Source organism: Microdochium trichocladiopsis, assembly GCF_020744255.1.
Source record: "Microdochium trichocladiopsis strain MPI-CAGE-CH-0230 chromosome Unknown B0I36scaffold_13, whole genome shotgun sequence".
In the NCBI taxonomy this organism is placed as follows: Eukaryota; Fungi; Ascomycota; class Sordariomycetes; order Xylariales; family Microdochiaceae; genus Microdochium; species Microdochium trichocladiopsis.
In genome coordinates this window covers 844,602-860,266 of record NW_025763556.1, presented here as the reverse complement: position 1 = coordinate 860,266, position 15,665 = coordinate 844,602, and the positions used below count along the sequence as shown (strand labels likewise).

Here is a 15,665-nt window from a genome sequence, read left to right as displayed (position 1 = left end):
CGGACTATGCTGTGGACGTGTTATAATGGAGCCCCCGTCCGTCTTGGCCACGTTGTCATTGTCCAATAAATCTTTGGGCCTGACGTGCAGGTATCGGTCGCCGAACCGGTGACGACGCAAAAGACTGCTGGATGCCAATCGCACCGCGTCGGCGGAATCACTCAGGCCTCGATGCTGCCCGTATCTTCATTCCACTCAATTCAAATGCAATCGAAGGAGCTGGAAGATGCGACACAATGAATCATTGGCGACGCGCCTGCTTTCTACGATTGGACATTCCCTCGCTCGACTAGTCCAAGGTGTGGTTAGCGCCTCAGAAGTAAGCTAGAACTGAATGCGTGATGCACGTGTATTGTATGCTAATATTATGTATATGATATGCTAATGAACGATGATCGTGGTGGGCCTGGTTGGATGCTCCCCGTACGCCAATGTAAATGCTGTAATTGTATGCAATGGTTGTAATGAAAGGCTTCGCATGCTCATTCTCCTCCTCGTTGTCCGGTCTTCCCTCGCGCCAAAAGCGCTGAAGCAACGAGTGGGAGCTCGCTTAGAAAGGCTGAGGCTGGTAGGAGCGGTCAGGCACCACGACCTGGCCGCCAGCCAGCTCCTTGTCCGTGTAGGCAGGATAGGCAATAAGCTTGGTGTCAAAGTTGGCGATGCTCAGCGTGGTGAACCCTGCATCGGGGCCGAATTGGCCGCTCCAGCCCCCCGACACGGTGAAGAAGTCGCACTGGATGCCTGCGACATCGGTCTGGCTGGCGGGTTTCTCTCCGGCGACGACGGTAAAATTGCAGGGCACTGCGGCGGCGCCGGCAACGCGGTTGTTCTGAATGCCGAAGGACCAGGCACAGGAAGTATCGGCGGCATCGCACTCGCGCTTCATGCTTTCGATTGTCCACTGCGGGACGTCCTCGCCATCAGCGGCACGGGAAACTCGGGCAGCCGGGGCGGCGGAAGCGAAGGAGACAAGGCCAGCGAGGATGAGAGGAGAGTAGCGCATTTTGGCAGTGATGATAGGTGAGCTAGACTTGAAAGATGGAAATCTTGAGGTTTGGTTCTGATTGTCGAAATGGGCAGAGAATTGATGTTGCGACTGATGTTGTGGAAGATGATATCAAAGTCGAGCCAACTGGTGCGGCTTCTTCAGCGCCTTTATATCCTTAGCAGTGCACACTGGGCGTTCCAGGACAGCTCAGGCAGATCATTTGGGCGTTGCTATTCTTGCAGGCGCATCCTCGTGTGTCTTGTCCTGCTGTCCGCGATCCTACGGCTGCTCGACCAAACAACAACTCTGTGGTACCTCACAGCCCCCTGCGCAAGGACGATGTTAGGCTAAGCTCAAACCTCGCTTGTCCCAACGTGCTGTAAGCTGGGCCCAGTTAAACTGCCTACGGTGCCAGATCTGGCCATCACTAAGCCTGCGCCGACCTAGACCCGCTTGTTTTCGGCTACTTAGCGGAGAATCTGCATGCTTGCGCCCTGTTAATTGACAAGGCTCAGTCTGACAGGACGACTGCGGACGGGCGCATCAGACAGCGTGCTACAGGCGGTGGATCCCTGAACACCCAGCGGAGATATGCAGGACTTGCTTGGCTCCCAGAACGGGGTCGATCACCAAGGATTTGTGGCTGGCTATTTTTGGGGGCGCTGAATGGTCGGCAGGGGTGTCGTGCAACCTTAGATCGCAATCTCAGGACTGTAAAGCTGCTGACGTGAGCGGCTGCGAGCTTCTATGCCAGTCTTGCTAGGTCAATGTCAAATAGCCTATCTGACTGTACCCACGGTTCTCTGTAATCTGCTGCCGCCTATAGACTGCATAAACGCCCCAGAAGAAGTCGATGTTTGGCCCTTTCACAAAACAAGGACGTTATCACAGTACCACTTCACATTCTCCAGAGTCACTTTGCAGGCATACATGACGCAGAGTCAAATCCAACCGAACTCACATCAGCCCGCTCTCATCACTTCATCTTGGAGACAGCTGCTCAGCATGCTCCACTTGTGAAGCGCCACACCAGGTTCAGTTTGTTCCAGAAGCATGAATGACGATAGTGTAAGCATTACCCGGGCATCTCTAGAGATTTAGCTCATAGTTCAGGGGATCGAGGCATAAAGAAACATTCGGGAGCTCCATTTCCTCCGTTCGTACAACAAGTCCAGAAGTAGCAAAATAGCAACAGGTATGGGATGATGTTCAAGCCCGAAAGTTTTTCAGCAAACCCAACAGACCTTTCCGTCGACCATCAGCACATCACTACCCGAGCAGGGGTCGAACGTGCCACACTCTAAGACACTGCCGTGGGACCACCTCATAAGTCACTCGAAAACCATGTACACTCTACATGATCAGCAGGCGAGCGACGAAGTATCGCACCATCTCTGGAGAGAAGTAAATATCTTCAAACTCAACCTTCGCGCCATGGAAAGCAGTCCTACTCGCACGACTTGCACGAACCATACTGTCTCAGCTTCTTCACTGGTAGCGGGCAGCGACCTCCATCAGTTGTCTCTGAACAGCATCGTCCAGACATATTCAGTCCTGCATCTATCGTGCGTGCCGCCGATCTGATACCCGATCTTATCAGGCACATGCTGGCCCTCGAATCCGGCGACTTGAGCACGGGAGAATGCCAACTAGACCTACCATCACTAAACAATCGCCAAGGCTTCCGCATGAGCGAGAGACATAACGCTCAATGGGATATCTGACACTGCCTGGACTGTAGACTTGCATCGCACGACCACCTAGTCCTTTTCCAGCGGACGAAGCTTCGTTGTCTGAGTGCTCCAAGACTTAAGGTTTACATGCCAGTGGGAGTGAACTAGCTTTGAAGTAATACTTGGCCAAGCACACACTTTGTGTTTCCGCTGATTCACAATCGAGTCACCCAAGGTTGACCCTACCGAGACCAGGCGGTTTGGAACAAAGACATCTGGGGCGAGCCAAGACTCTACTTTGCGGCATTGGCCGGATGCAGGCGTGCATTTTCAGCCCGCCACCGGGGTTGGGCTCGAACTCTGTTTGGGTCCAGAGCACGCAGCCATCTCGCGCTATCAGCTGTGTCTAGCTCCCGCCGGCGGGCCGCCTGGGGAAACTATTTAACCTAGTGGGGTCAATTTACAAGGCTAGGACCCCTGAGCAGGGGGTCATTCGCGTGCTCCGATATGCAGACTACTACTAAGCTGTGCATGAGACCACCACCCTGGTCCAGCTGGGCTCGATCAGGCTGGGTCCAGGGATAGGCTCAGGTAGCTCGTAGCCCAGAGCGGGCTTGCCTGGGCGAGACCCCTTGGTGTTGCAGGCTGCTTTTCAGCTCGCTCAGCCCGGCGTGCCCCTCGTGCGTACGCGGGCGGCTGCATGCCAGCGTGTGAGACACGGGACGATTTGTCTCACATGGAGGTGGATTTCCCCAGATGTATATAAGGCCCCTACTCGTCTGAGCAGGCAAGTCTCACAGCTCGCAGGCAGGGTTGTCTGATAAAAACAACGTGCCGCGAAATTGTGGTGCATCCCAGTCTTTCCAGCAGAACCAGCCAAGGCAGACAGACACTAGCAATGCCTTCAGCTTCCCCCACAGCAGAAGCCAGCGAGCCCCGTGCCCGCAAGCGCCTCATCGTCTGCTGCGACGGCACGTGGCAGTCGTCCGTCACCATCAAGAAGAACGTGCCGTCCAACTTGACGCGCCTCGCCCGCTCTTTTGCCCGCGAGGATGTCGTGACCGACGACAAGTCGGGCAAGGAGACGGTGTGGGAGCAGATAGTCTACTACGACGCGGGCATCGGCACGGGCGAGATCAGCAAGGCCGAGAAGGACCGCCAGGGCGGGTTCGGGCACGGCTTCGTCGCCAACGTCATCGAGGCGTACAACTTCCTCGTCCTCAACTGGTACCCGGGTGACAAGATCTACTGCTTCGGCTTCTCGCGCGGCGCGTACACGGCCCGGGCGGTGGCGGGCCTGGTCAACGACATTGGCGTCATCTCCCCGCGCGACATGCAGGACTTCCCGGAGCTCTACGCCGCCTACTCGTCGTACAAGGGCGGGGACAGCCACGGCTTCCGCAAGTCGCGAGAGTACAGGAGGTGGCAGGCGGGCGTGCTCAGCAAGCAGCGCAAGGATCCGGCGACAGGCCTCGCCCTGTGGGACCAGATCCCGCACGCGCTCGTGACCGAGGAGTCGCGGCTCGTCGAAGTCGTCGGCGTATTCGACACGGTCGGCAGTCTGGGTGTGCCGGACAGTCCGTACTTCACGGTCGACGCCATCATGACTGGCATCAACTACTGGTGGGGAGGCGAGAGCCCTGGCTTCCACAACGTCAACCTGAGCCCATGTGAGTTGTCGTCCCAAGTGGCCATCCTGTGTCAATATCGTTTCCACGATGCTAATCGAGACCCGATAATGCAGACATTGCCAACGCCTTCCACGCCATGGCCCTCGACGAGCACAGGGGGCCCTTCTCGCCCACCCTGTGGCATCTGCCTCCCCCCCTCCCCGGCATGTCCACCACGAACGGCACCAACGGGGTCAAGGTTAATGGTACTGACCCGGCTGCCGCCCACAAGGCAGCCCTCGACGCCTTTGAGAAGCTGCACTTCGACAAACCGCGCTTCGACAAGGGCCAGGAGTCGCAGGAGGAGGAGTACGAGAGGCGCGTCGACGCGGCCTGGGGCAACCTGATCGACTGCGAGATGCGGCAGCTGTGCACGCGGCTGCACCCGTCCAACCTGCAGCAGGTCTGGTTCCCGGGCGTGCACATCAACATTGGCGGTGGCAGCGACGACGTGCTCGGCGACCGCGACGGCGACTTTGAGCAGATTGCCCTCATCTCGTTCGCCTGGATGTGCGAGCAGGTCAAGCCGTTTGTGCGCTTCGAGGAGCGCCTGCGCAAGCGCTCCGTCCGGGACCGCATGGCCCTCATCGTGCCCGTGCTCGCCGAGATCTCGGCCGGCGGCAACAAGGACTTTGGCTCCTGGGTCAAGCCCTTCTGGAAGGCCCTCGACTGGACCGGCGCGTACAAAGCAGAGACCAAGCAGATTGCCCCGTCCACGGTGTGCGGCTGGGCCGAGGGCCCCATCGTCGACAGCTACACTCTCAAGATGAGGGCCACGGGCTCCATCACGCGCACGCCAGGCGAGTATTGCAAGACTCCGAAAGGCACAGAGCAGCACCAGCTGGGCGACACGCAGGAGTCGATCCACCCGACCGTCGCATACCGCATGAAGAAGCTGGGACCGGAAAAGTACGACCCGGAAGCTCTCAGGAATTTCAAGCGCGTCTGGGTCAAGGAGAACGAGAGGTGGGAGTGGCAAAAGGCGGGCGTGGTGGTGCCAGAGTTCAAGATCTCCGAGAAGGCCAAGTTCTCGAGATTCCTCGCGGCCAACTATGTCAAGTACCTCGCCCAGGTTGAGCAGCTCAAGGCTCTCGAGAGGAAGGGCAGCAGCTCGGCAGCCCATGCCGAGGAGCCCATTGCACAGGACACGCAGGCCACAGCGTTCCTGAAGGCGACGGAAGCCGGCAAGGACTGGGTCAAGCCTTAGGTAGCGGTAGGCAATTTCATCGAATGTTGACGAATGTTGTACTCCTAGGCGAAACCATTTCTCCACGGATGAGTACTGAGATGTGAGAACGAAGCCGAAGCATTTCTACTTTCACGAGCTACGTACAGGCCCGCCTTTGATGAATGTACAATGATTGTCCCTAGACGCAGTTGTGTGCAATGTGCGGCTTCTGCGGCGTGGACGCTGTGATGGAAAGGGGAGGGGCAGAGAGCCTCGACTTTGTTCACAGTGTCTCTACTCACTCATGCCGCTACAAAATGGCGCGCGAGCACATAATTATCTTTGAGGGGACGAACCTTTTAGGGTAGCAAAGCAGACTCGTTGTGACTGAGAGCATATATAGGGCTGATATTCAGAATCCAGTCTTCCGTCGACTCCATTCCCCTAAGTAATGAGGTAGCGTTATCCTCTGTATGCAAAGGCTGCCCTGAAAACGTTGAGGGAAATTGCTTACTATTGGTCGAACAATAGTTTTCCCATTGTTCAGGCCGTGCTCACGTTCTAATTTTCTCCTCGCAATGACGTATTCTGATTCTCTCCCCGCGCAAGGAGTTTTACAATGGATCAGCTCGTCCATTTGCATCTTGCTAGGTCTAGAAGTGAAGTAGGCCGCTTGCCACCACTGTCTAAACAGGAATCTTGAAGCCCGATGCCCGCAGAGTCTGAAACACCCCATCTGGATCATACTTGCCCGCCGCAGCCTTGATCAAAGCGATGTTCTCAGTGCCATAATCCGCCAGCGGATCCTGATTTCCCCAGGCATATGGCGCATAGCGCCAGTTCTTGTTAAGCCCTTTCCCGTCCGCGTACGCGACGATCTCGTCGCGGAGATCAAGGGCAAGGGGAAGCAGCGCCTCCTGCAGGTCGGTCATCTCGACGGTCAGCGAGAGCATGCACATGACCGCGGGGCCGTCGGCCACGACACTATCGAGGCCGAGCACGTTGCCGCCCCTGGCGGCGCTGTGCTTCACAATGGACTGCGTGACTGGCTGCAGCTCCACGAGGAACGAGAACTGGCGGTTTGGGACGGCCGCGCGCATCTTGGCCAGGGTCTTGAGGAAGGAGTCGTTGATCGAGGATAGCATGTCGACGTTGCTGGCGTACAGCTCGACAATCCAGTTTGAGCTGTGAGGGTTGGCGTTAGCAAAGGGCGGCATGGTTGCAGACGTGGAGAAAGGTCTAGGACTTACTACCACCCGGGATGGGTCAAGGCCACGACAAGAGGCGCAATGTCTGCATACGTGTGGTCCTTGACTGAGCTGGTAGCGTTTGAGATGGAGAATAAGCCTTCAAAGGCTGCTCGGTCGGGAACGCCAGTGTTCTCGGAAATCGGTGCGAGATATTGGACATTGGGTGTCTCGTTGCCGATGATCCCCATCAGCGCTTGGCTGTTCGGTTTCTGTATCATGGGGCGGAAGTGTCAGTGGCTGGTTGCGGGCTTGGGCAGGTAAAGAAAAGCCTACTTTGTCCATGTTGTTCACAAACTCGACATAAGCTTCGAAGAGAGCAAGGGCTTGCGCGGCAGGATAGAAGATGAAGCCGCCCCAGATCCTGTTGGTCGGTTGAACATCTGTTGCAAATTAGCCTACTGCCCGCCAGTCAATGATCTTGCAAAAGCACATACCAAACTCGACCTGTGTGACAAAGCCAAAATTACCTGACGCTCCCTTCTGCGCCTTCCACAGGTCTGCATTCTCCTCCGAGTTGGCGTTGATGACGGTGCCGTTCGCGAGCACAACCTCAAAGTTCCGGACCGTGTCGCAGGCCCAGCCAACCGCGTTAGCATGGAACGAGTAGCCACCGCCAGTCGTGAAGCCGCCGACACCGACGGAAGACGCCCTACCGCCAGCCACAGACACACCCAAGGGGTCAAGAGTCTCGTAAACCTGGCCCCACGTGGACCCAGCCGGAATGACCACCGAGCCGGACCCGGGTGTGTACGAGGTGGCATTCATATAGCCTAAGAGATAGAGATCAGCAATCAGTTTGGGCCCGCAAGCTCCCAACAGCACAGGGACCTACCAAAGTCGACAGTCACGCCACCCTCGACACTATTAGCACCCGCGTACGCCGAGTGACCACCGCTTCGGATCCCAAACTGACACCCGTTCTCATAAATGGTTGCGGCAATGGCGGAAACATCGCCAGTGCTCAGTGGCAAGACCATGCAGGACGGGGAGAGCGCAGCGTTCTTGGAGTAGTAGTCGGCCAGCCTCTCGGCATAGGTGGACGACTCGGGCAGGAAAACCTTGTCCCGCAGCGATGGATCGGCGAGGAACGCGGCGCACTGTCGAATCCAACGTCTCGTCAGCGCGAATTCTTCCGCACGGGCTGGATAAGGGTGCAAAAGGCTGAGTGATACAGACGCATTCGTTTTTGGTGTCCCGTTTGCATGTAGCAACAGGAACCAAGCTGCTAATCGCGGCTACAAGAGTGATCAGGTAAGCCATGGCCGAGGATATTTCAGGGTGCTTGAATTCGATCAAGTGGACAGTATTAACAATAGACGAGGCGAAGGGAGGGCAGGCGATCGCTTGAGGAAAATGAGGGCGCGGGTACATGATATATGACTCGAGTCAGTCGGCCCCAGCACGTCCAACATTCTAGCCGCCCGCGCCACTGCGGACACAAGCTGGAAGTGGAAAATCCGCAGGCAAAAAGAAAGCTTCATCCGTGGATGAATGTTGGCCTATGGACGCCCAAGGAACATGCTTCTGACGTCTGGGGAATGCACATTCCGGACCCCAACAATGACTAGTGTCAGACACAGATTTCAGCGTGCGAATCAGATGCGTGACAGAGCAGCACAACCGTAGCTTGGAGGATCTGCACTTTTGGCCCAGCCCACGCACGAGTGCTCTGGGTTGCCAAGCGAATTTGCGTGTTGGTCACCTCCCGTCCAGCGGCTGCGCCTTCTAAGACCGGGATGGGTGTGACCAACAAATAACTGTTTGCTGTCGGCCCCAGCTAGACGATGTTGGCCAGCAGGGTTGGCATGCATACATCCATGTCCCGTGGTGCCAATGCCAGCAAGTAATAAACAAAATGACGGTCACAAGAAATGCCATAAGCTGGGCACCCAAACACACTCAATGTTAACGAGGAGCACCAGTTGACCATCGTCCTCTTTTATGCATTTTCTTAACGAAACTCGTACCCCGGTGGTCTGAACAAAGACATCGGTATAACACGCAGGAGCCGTGATCTGAGACGCCAGGCGCACCTGAAAGGGATAGGGAAAGCTAACGATCAAGGCGGAAGTTATAGATGGATGAGATAATAATAAAAACCTATGTAGTCGGGAATATTTGCTACTCCCCCTCTACCAGTCATCATCCTCGTCCTCATCCTCAGCTACACGTGAATTCCCAGTACCAAATCTTGGAACTTCAACAGTCCGGCCAAACAACTCCAACACATCCCTCGCCCCAAGAGCAGCAGCATAGTCCAGCACCGTCCTGAGGGTCTGATCCTCGGCGCCGGGATCGACGTTCTTACCCAAGAGGTACTTTACCCGCGCGGCCCGCCCCCCAGCATACCCTGCCTGCCACTCGACGGCAGCATGCAGCAGCGTCTTGCCGCTGCCGCTGCCACTACTGCAGCGCACGCTCCAGTCCGCGCCCAGCGCGTCGAATATGGCAAGCACGGCGACCTCCCACTTCTCGATCTCGGCCAAATCCTCTCCCTGTTTCCAAGTAATGCCCCGCTGGTAGTCTGCAGGCCTGGCGGTGCCGCTGCGCAGATAGGCGAACAAGGGCGTCACTCCGGCGCCGTTGGCGGCATTGATGTCCGCGCCAGGCTGTGACAGGAGTCTGTCGAGGACCACGACGGCGCTGCTACTGGTCCTGTTGGTGGTTTTGGTGTCGTCGGAGCCGTTGTTATCCAAAGAGACGCGGAACTCCCCGCCCAGCAGTATATGCAGCGGCGTGTTGCCCTCCCGATCGGCCTTCGTGGGGTCCGCGCCCGCGTCGAGCAGGATGTCGACGACCTCGGTGCCCGCCGCCCACGACAAGTGCGCGACGGCCTCGTGGAAGGGCGTCCGCCCGCCGCCGTAAGCCCACTGGTTGATGAGCTCGGGCGCCAAGCGGCTGACCGTGCGGATCATCTCGGTGTCGGCGCGTGGCTCGCCCGCGGCGATGAGGTGGTGCAGCGAGTTGCGCCGGTCCTTGTCCCTGGCGTAGACGTCGACTGTGCCCAGTGAGAGCATGATGGCCGCTGGTGTCGGGGGCTCGCCTGGACCATGGTGTAGTGCATTCTGCCCAGGTTTGTGCTTGTCCGGCCCGTGCCGGCACGACAGGTGAAAGAGCGTGACGCCGTGGGCATCTGTGCTGTTGGGGTCTAGGCCTCGGAGTGCTCCCGTCTCGAGCATCTGGCGCAGGCACGAGTCTGGTTCCCAGGAAGACTTTCGCGCAAAGATCTGGTGCAGCAGGGAGGAATTATCATATCTCGCAAAGGGGTCAGCGCCTTTTTTGAGCAACGAGCTGACCATCCTGGCCTGCACGTCCGGTTTGTTGGAGTTCGTCACTAGAGCGTGATGGAGCGGGAACCTTTGCTCCTTTGTGAGGTCGAGTTGGCCGAACATATCAGAGGCCCGCGCGAACTTCTCGATGGGCGGTGGTGAGCTCCTCCGTCCGTTCGGATCCGCCCCGGCGGCGAGCAGCGCCTCTAGAGCCGCTGGATTTGCGTTGTCGATGGCGGCGATAAGGTCCTGCGACGACACCCTGGCTCCTTTGCCCACCAGGAGGGCCCAGATCTCAACATCCCGCATTCCCCGGTCGAGGGGTGAAACGCCCTGGTCGTCGACGGCTGTCACGTCTGCACCGTGCTCGAGCAGGACCTGGACCGCACGCTTGCTGACGCTCAGGTTGCAGTGCCACATGAGGGGCCTCAGCGCGACATTGAGCGGTGTCGTCAACTTTCCCGCTTGTCCCTTTTGTGACCGGATGTTGACGTCGGCGCCGTGAGCGACCAGATACGGGATGGCCTGGGCGGCCTGCCACCAGTGTCCCCCCTCTGCGAGCGCGTGCAGCGCCGAGGTGCCACTTGGGCCAGTCCCGGCAGTGTTCCAGTAAGACGGCATGACCTTGCCCACGTCGTTGACATCGACGCCAAAATGCTCGACGAGAAGCCTCACAACATCCATGTTGGGGATCTCGCGCCTGCAGGCCGTGACGAGCAGAGGCTCGACCCCCTCGTGGGACTGTTTGGCAATAGATTCGGCGCTCGCGACCTTTGCCAGGAGAGCCGCGTGGCCCCCCGCTGCAAGATACTGTAGAATTGTCGTGCCGAAGTCGTGGCGCCCGCGGCTGGTCTCGAGCACCTGCAGAGCGCTGTCGGGCGTCGACAACCCCTTGGCAACGACATCAAAGAGACGTTCCTTCATAGCCTCGTGAAATTCGTCGGTAGACAGTGTTCCCCTTGCAGCGATGGCCTCCTCAAAGGGCTTTGCAACCTCCTGCCTGGCTTCGACCAAGGCACTCAGCGAGCCATTATCAACCTCGGTTGACGACTCCATTCCGAGCTGCTCGCTGATTCGAAGTAGACATGTCAGAGTATAAGCTGCCTTCTTCTCGGCCGCCTCCACGATCGCCATCCTGATGTGGTGCTTCGGGATCAAGCCGTATTCGGAAAGTAGGTCGAGTATCTCGTCGAGACGCTCCGAGGGGGGAGCCATTGGCGCCATGGGCATGCGGAACCTGTCGCCCAGAGAGACGCTACCGACATCTCTGCTGCCGAGCTTGACACCAACGGGCCGTCGCGGCCAGTTTGCAAGCTCCTCTTCAAACTCGACAACTGCCTGCAGCACCGAGTCCTGATACTCTTCTGTCTGCGGCCGTAGGGTCACCAAGGGCATGCCTGCCTCGAGGAGGAGCCTCACGCTCTCCGGCTTCCCAGACGCCACCGCATAGAATAAAGGCGACCGGCTGTGGCGGTGAGTACTGGTGTTGCGTCCTCCGGCCCGACGGTCCGACTCGGCGACGCTTTCGAGCATCATGCCAAGGATATTCACCTGCCGTGCGCGAGCAGCAAGGTGAAGACCGTTGAGCCCTTCCTTGGTCATCCTGAGCGGGTCGGCACCATACTCGAGCAGCCGCCGAGCCATGTATTCGGAAAAGGTGGCCGCGTTATGTAAGGGAGTGACGCCGTCCGGGTCCGCCACGTCGACGTTGCCAGGGCCATGCCTCCCGAGGAACCAGTCAAACGTCGTCGTCGACTCGCGCTGCCCGGGCCGCTTGTCGTGGTGAAAGGCCCCCGGCGTGATGGTGCTCGCCAGGTGGAGCGGCGTTTTCCCCGCGTGGTTTGGCTGTGTCGGGTCGACGCCGAGACTGGCCAGTTGGTCAAACAAGGCAAACTCGCCCGCTCCCTCCTTGTAGACTCTCCATGGCCACGGCCCTTTGTCATGTGCCTCGTGGAACAGCGTGTTGCCCTCACGATCCACCGCTCGCGGATCGGCTCCCGCGTCAAGGAGCCACTGGACAAGTGGCCCCCGACTGCCTATGGCAACCGCGGCGTGGAGCATGGTGCGGCCCGAGGCGTCGTGCGCGTCGAGGCGGCTGCCTGCCTGGAACATCTCCTTGCACGCGGTGACCATCATGTCGGGCCGGACGTGGGCCTCGTCCGACTCGAGCATGAAGAAGAGCGGAGTACGCCCTTGGCCATCGCGGGCCTCCAGGTCCGCCCCGGCGTCCACCAGGGCTGCGAGGAGATCTATGTTGCCCTTGTATGCCTCTATCGGGGTCATGTTGAGCAGATGTAGAGCCGCCTGTCCCTGTGCGTTGCGCATGTTGGCGTCCATGCCGGGATGTCGTAGCAGTCGCTGGAGCAGAGGCACACGGGTGTCCTTTACCTCACCAGCGCCATCACCACGAGGGCCCCGCCTACCTCCACAGCCACGTATTTCACTATCAGCGTTGGTCCTGACAAGCTGTACGAGTAGGTGAAGTGGCGTTTGTCCGTCCTCGTCCACAACCGTAGTCGGATCGACGCCGTGGTCAAGAAAGACCTCGACCTGCTCGAGGAAGAGCGTCCGGTTCCAGCGGTACCAGTCGGAATTCAGGCGCTCCAGCATTGCAGCCACAATCTCCGGTGTCGTCGTCGTCGTCGTCCCCGCCAGCGCCGCCTCCTCCGGCTTTTCGGTGCTCATCACCTCGAGGATATACTTGACAGTGGCCGGGTCCCGCGTCAGCCGGAGCAGCGTCTCCCCGCCTGAGTTGACCGCACCGACGTCGGCGCCGCCCTCGCCCACGAGGAGCCGCGCCGTAGTCGCGTCCCGCGCATAGTGCAGCGGCGTGCTGTGCAGCTCATCGGACGTGCGCTGGTGGACGTCGGCCCCGGCAGCGACGAGCATCCGGAACACCCGGGCAGCGGCCTCTGGGTCTCTTGATGTCTTGCTGGCGACGGTCGGGAGGTTGGAAATGTGAGCGGCGTCTGGCATGATGTCGACGTCAGGGTCCCCTGCCGCCCAGACGTGCAGCATCCCGAGGCCTCCTGCAGTCTGCCCCTCGCCATCAGCGGCGTGGGCGTGTAGTAGTGCCGTCGCTTCGGCGCCGGCGTCGAGGAGGGTTCGCACCATCGGGGCGTTGTGGCGGGCAGCGGCCTGGGCCAGTGCTTTGGAAAGATGGCCGGGGCCGTCATCGCCGCTACTGCTCAGGCGAGCCGCGAGGGGATGGCCCAGCACGGCGGCGAGCATGTCGGCGCGACTGGCGGAGGCTGTCCAGAGCAGAGCCTGGCCGACGGTCTCGACAGATTTCATGTGTGGCAGCATGGCGTCGAGCACCGCAGTGTAGCCGTGCGTAATTGCCCACTGCAGCGGCGACACGCGTTGGTTGAGGCCAGTGGACGGATCCTGGAAGTTCCTGAGGGCCATCAGATCCGCCCCGGCGTCGAGGAGGAGCTTGGTGATCTCGAGGTGGTTGTTCTGCACAGAAAAGTGTAAAGGTGTCTCGCGCGTGTACGAGCCCATGTTGACTTCACGCGGGTCACCCCCAGCTCTGAGCAGGGACTCGACGATTTCGACGTACCCCTTTTGCGAGGCCAGGCAGATCGAGGACGTTCGCGGGCTGGCTCCCAGGTCGACACGGGCCTGCTTGGGGTCCCGCGAGAGCACGATATCGAGGTATTCATGCAGCCGGAGGGCGGTCGCGGCGTAGGCTGGGGTCACGTCCATTCCTGAACCGACTGCCACGCCGACGTCTGCCATCCACAAGATCTCCCAAATGTGCTCTTTTGACTGAAAGAGGTTGTCCAAGACCTGGTTGAGCCGGGCCTGCTCAGTGCGGCCGGCCAGCGTAGCCTTGCGAGCGTGGACGAACCAGTTCTTCCCAGCATACTGCGCAAACGTATCGTGTTTTTTCCACGGCTTAGAAATATCGCTCATCAGACTCTCAGACTGCAAGTACTCCAGACAGGCTAATGCAAGTCTCTGATGCGTGGCGCCAGCCTCGAGAATAGGATGGTTATGATGAACACTGCCGGCATCATCGTCAACGCCAGTGAGGTATTCTGTAAGCGAGTGATGTACAACGCTGACGGACTCATCAGGCAGGATCTCTATCAGCGGACCACAGGCCAAGCGCACCAGACCTTTCGCTGCCTTGAGATCCCGCATCTTGGAAGGGCACTGCGTGACATTGATGAGGCTCGCAATCTCGAGCACTCGGAGGGGCCGCGTGGCATGTGTGACGAGCTGCAAGATCAGGACCTGCGTCTCCTCGGCCACACCGCTCCGCAGGGCATGCTGCTTTAGTATGTCGGCGTACATGGTGTCGAGGTCTCGTGGAAGCCCTCCAAGGATAGCCTGGACATCGGCCCCCGGGCGCATGAAAGCGTCCATGGCCAGTTTCGCATAGAGGAACAAGCCGTTGGCGCGGCCAGGCACTGCCGCCTTGATGAGTGCTTGGTTATCGTTACTGATGCTCGACGAAGCTAGATGGTGCGCTACAAATGTCGCAATGTCGTGGTCGACAAGTTCTTCCTTGAGCCGTATGTTGACGACAGAGCCGCCTGCCCGCCGCAGCGCTGACTCAATGTACGCGACCGGCCGGGACGTGATGACCATCTTGGTACGCCCGGGTCGACGCCGGGTCAGCTCCACGATCTTGTCCATGAAGGCGTGCATCTCGCCGTTGTTGACTCCGCGGTCCATCTCGTCGAGCGCGTCGGCGACGATAAATGCCCTCGGAATCTGCCGCAGTGCCATCTGCAAGTCCTGCCAGAGGTCTACCGAGGATGTGCTGTCTAGCGTGTGACAGGCGGCCACATAGCTCTTCAGCCTTGCCTGCAGAGGCGGGCTGTAAGGTAGAATCTGCGCGAGCCAGTCTCGCACCGCTGAAACAGGCTGGTGGTTCGCTGCGATGATGTGCCGGAAGAAGAAGAATAAGACTGGGACTTGCTCTTGGCGAAGCTGGTGGACCAGAGATGCGGCGTGGACAGACTTGCCTGACCCAGGTATGCCTGTATTGATTCATGGTTAATTGTTTAGCGGCCTGTCTTGCGCCCCGTTGACAATCACCGTGCTTCATGAGTACTGTCACCTACCTCGAATCCAAAGCACGTCGCTCCCGTCTCTGTCATGCCACTCCCGATATGCAGCTGACTTCAGGAGCCACTCGCCCGTGCCTCCGAGATGTGCTGCTGCGTGCTTGGCTAACTCACTGCCGTCCCCTTCATAGTTGGTGGGCTGCAGCCATGCTCGAACGTCTGCAAGCTCGTCCGCTGGCAGAGGAAGGATGTTGTCCTCATTGAAGTCGGCGACGTCCTCAAAGGCGAGAACCACGGCGTCGTCATCCCACGGAGCATCTTCTAGAGTGCCACGATGCGCCATGCTGTGCAGAAACTCCGTCAACTATATGACAAGGCTGCAACGGGTGGCGATCTAACAAAGTCGCCGCACTGGATCGACCCAAGGAGATTTATCTGGCGCGGGTCCATACGAAGGTGAAAATCGGCAGCGGGATACGCTGGTAAGATATGTGATAGTATCAGGCAGCCGCGTTGTGTGAGCCTGGGCAATGCCTCCCCACAACGAGAGCCAAGACTCTTACACGGGCAAGGTGCTTACTTCCGAAGAGCCGCGCTGCGGCTACGTCACAGGCTGAACGCCAAGC

The 15,665-nt window shown here is 58.9% G+C and overlaps 4 protein-coding genes across 4 annotated transcripts; 1 reads left to right on the top strand and 3 right to left on the bottom strand.

Moving 5' to 3' along the window:
* Positions 1–550: 550 nt before the first annotated feature.
* On the bottom strand, positions 551–1,003 carry B0I36DRAFT_369338 (uncharacterized protein; the record flags this gene model as incomplete). The annotated part of the gene is made up of 1 exon (XM_046159762.1): positions 551–1,003. One exon carries the CDS (start codon positions 1,001–1,003, stop codon positions 551–553), a length of 453 nt encoding a protein of 150 aa, XP_046005342.1.
* A 2,480-nt stretch (positions 1,004–3,483) lies between these two features.
* Positions 3,484–5,712, top strand: B0I36DRAFT_389287 (uncharacterized protein). The gene is made up of 2 exons (XM_046161312.1): positions 3,484–4,331; positions 4,406–5,712. Exons 1-2 carry the CDS (start codon positions 3,560–3,562, stop codon positions 5,536–5,538), a joined length of 1,905 nt encoding a protein of 634 aa, XP_046005341.1. The 5' UTR covers positions 3,484–3,559; the 3' UTR covers positions 5,539–5,712.
* A 473-nt stretch (positions 5,713–6,185) lies between these two features.
* B0I36DRAFT_369336 (uncharacterized protein) lies at positions 6,186–8,009 on the bottom strand (the record flags this gene model as incomplete). The annotated part of the gene is made up of 6 exons (XM_046159761.1): positions 6,186–6,684; positions 6,750–6,958; positions 7,023–7,129; positions 7,184–7,519; positions 7,582–7,846; positions 7,926–8,009. 6 exons carry the CDS (start codon positions 8,007–8,009, stop codon positions 6,186–6,188), a joined length of 1,500 nt encoding a protein of 499 aa, XP_046005340.1.
* An 811-nt stretch (positions 8,010–8,820) lies between these two features.
* B0I36DRAFT_397902 (ankyrin repeat-containing domain protein) lies at positions 8,821–15,391 on the bottom strand. The gene is made up of 3 exons (XM_046161597.1): positions 15,097–15,391; positions 12,129–15,012; positions 8,821–12,050 (listed from the first exon to the last, which is right to left on the bottom strand). The coding sequence occupies exons 1-3, from the start codon at positions 15,380–15,382 to the stop codon at positions 8,882–8,884; spliced, it is 6,339 nt and encodes a 2,112-aa protein (XP_046005339.1). The 5' UTR covers positions 15,383–15,391; the 3' UTR covers positions 8,821–8,881.
* Positions 15,392–15,665: the final 274 nt, after the last annotated feature.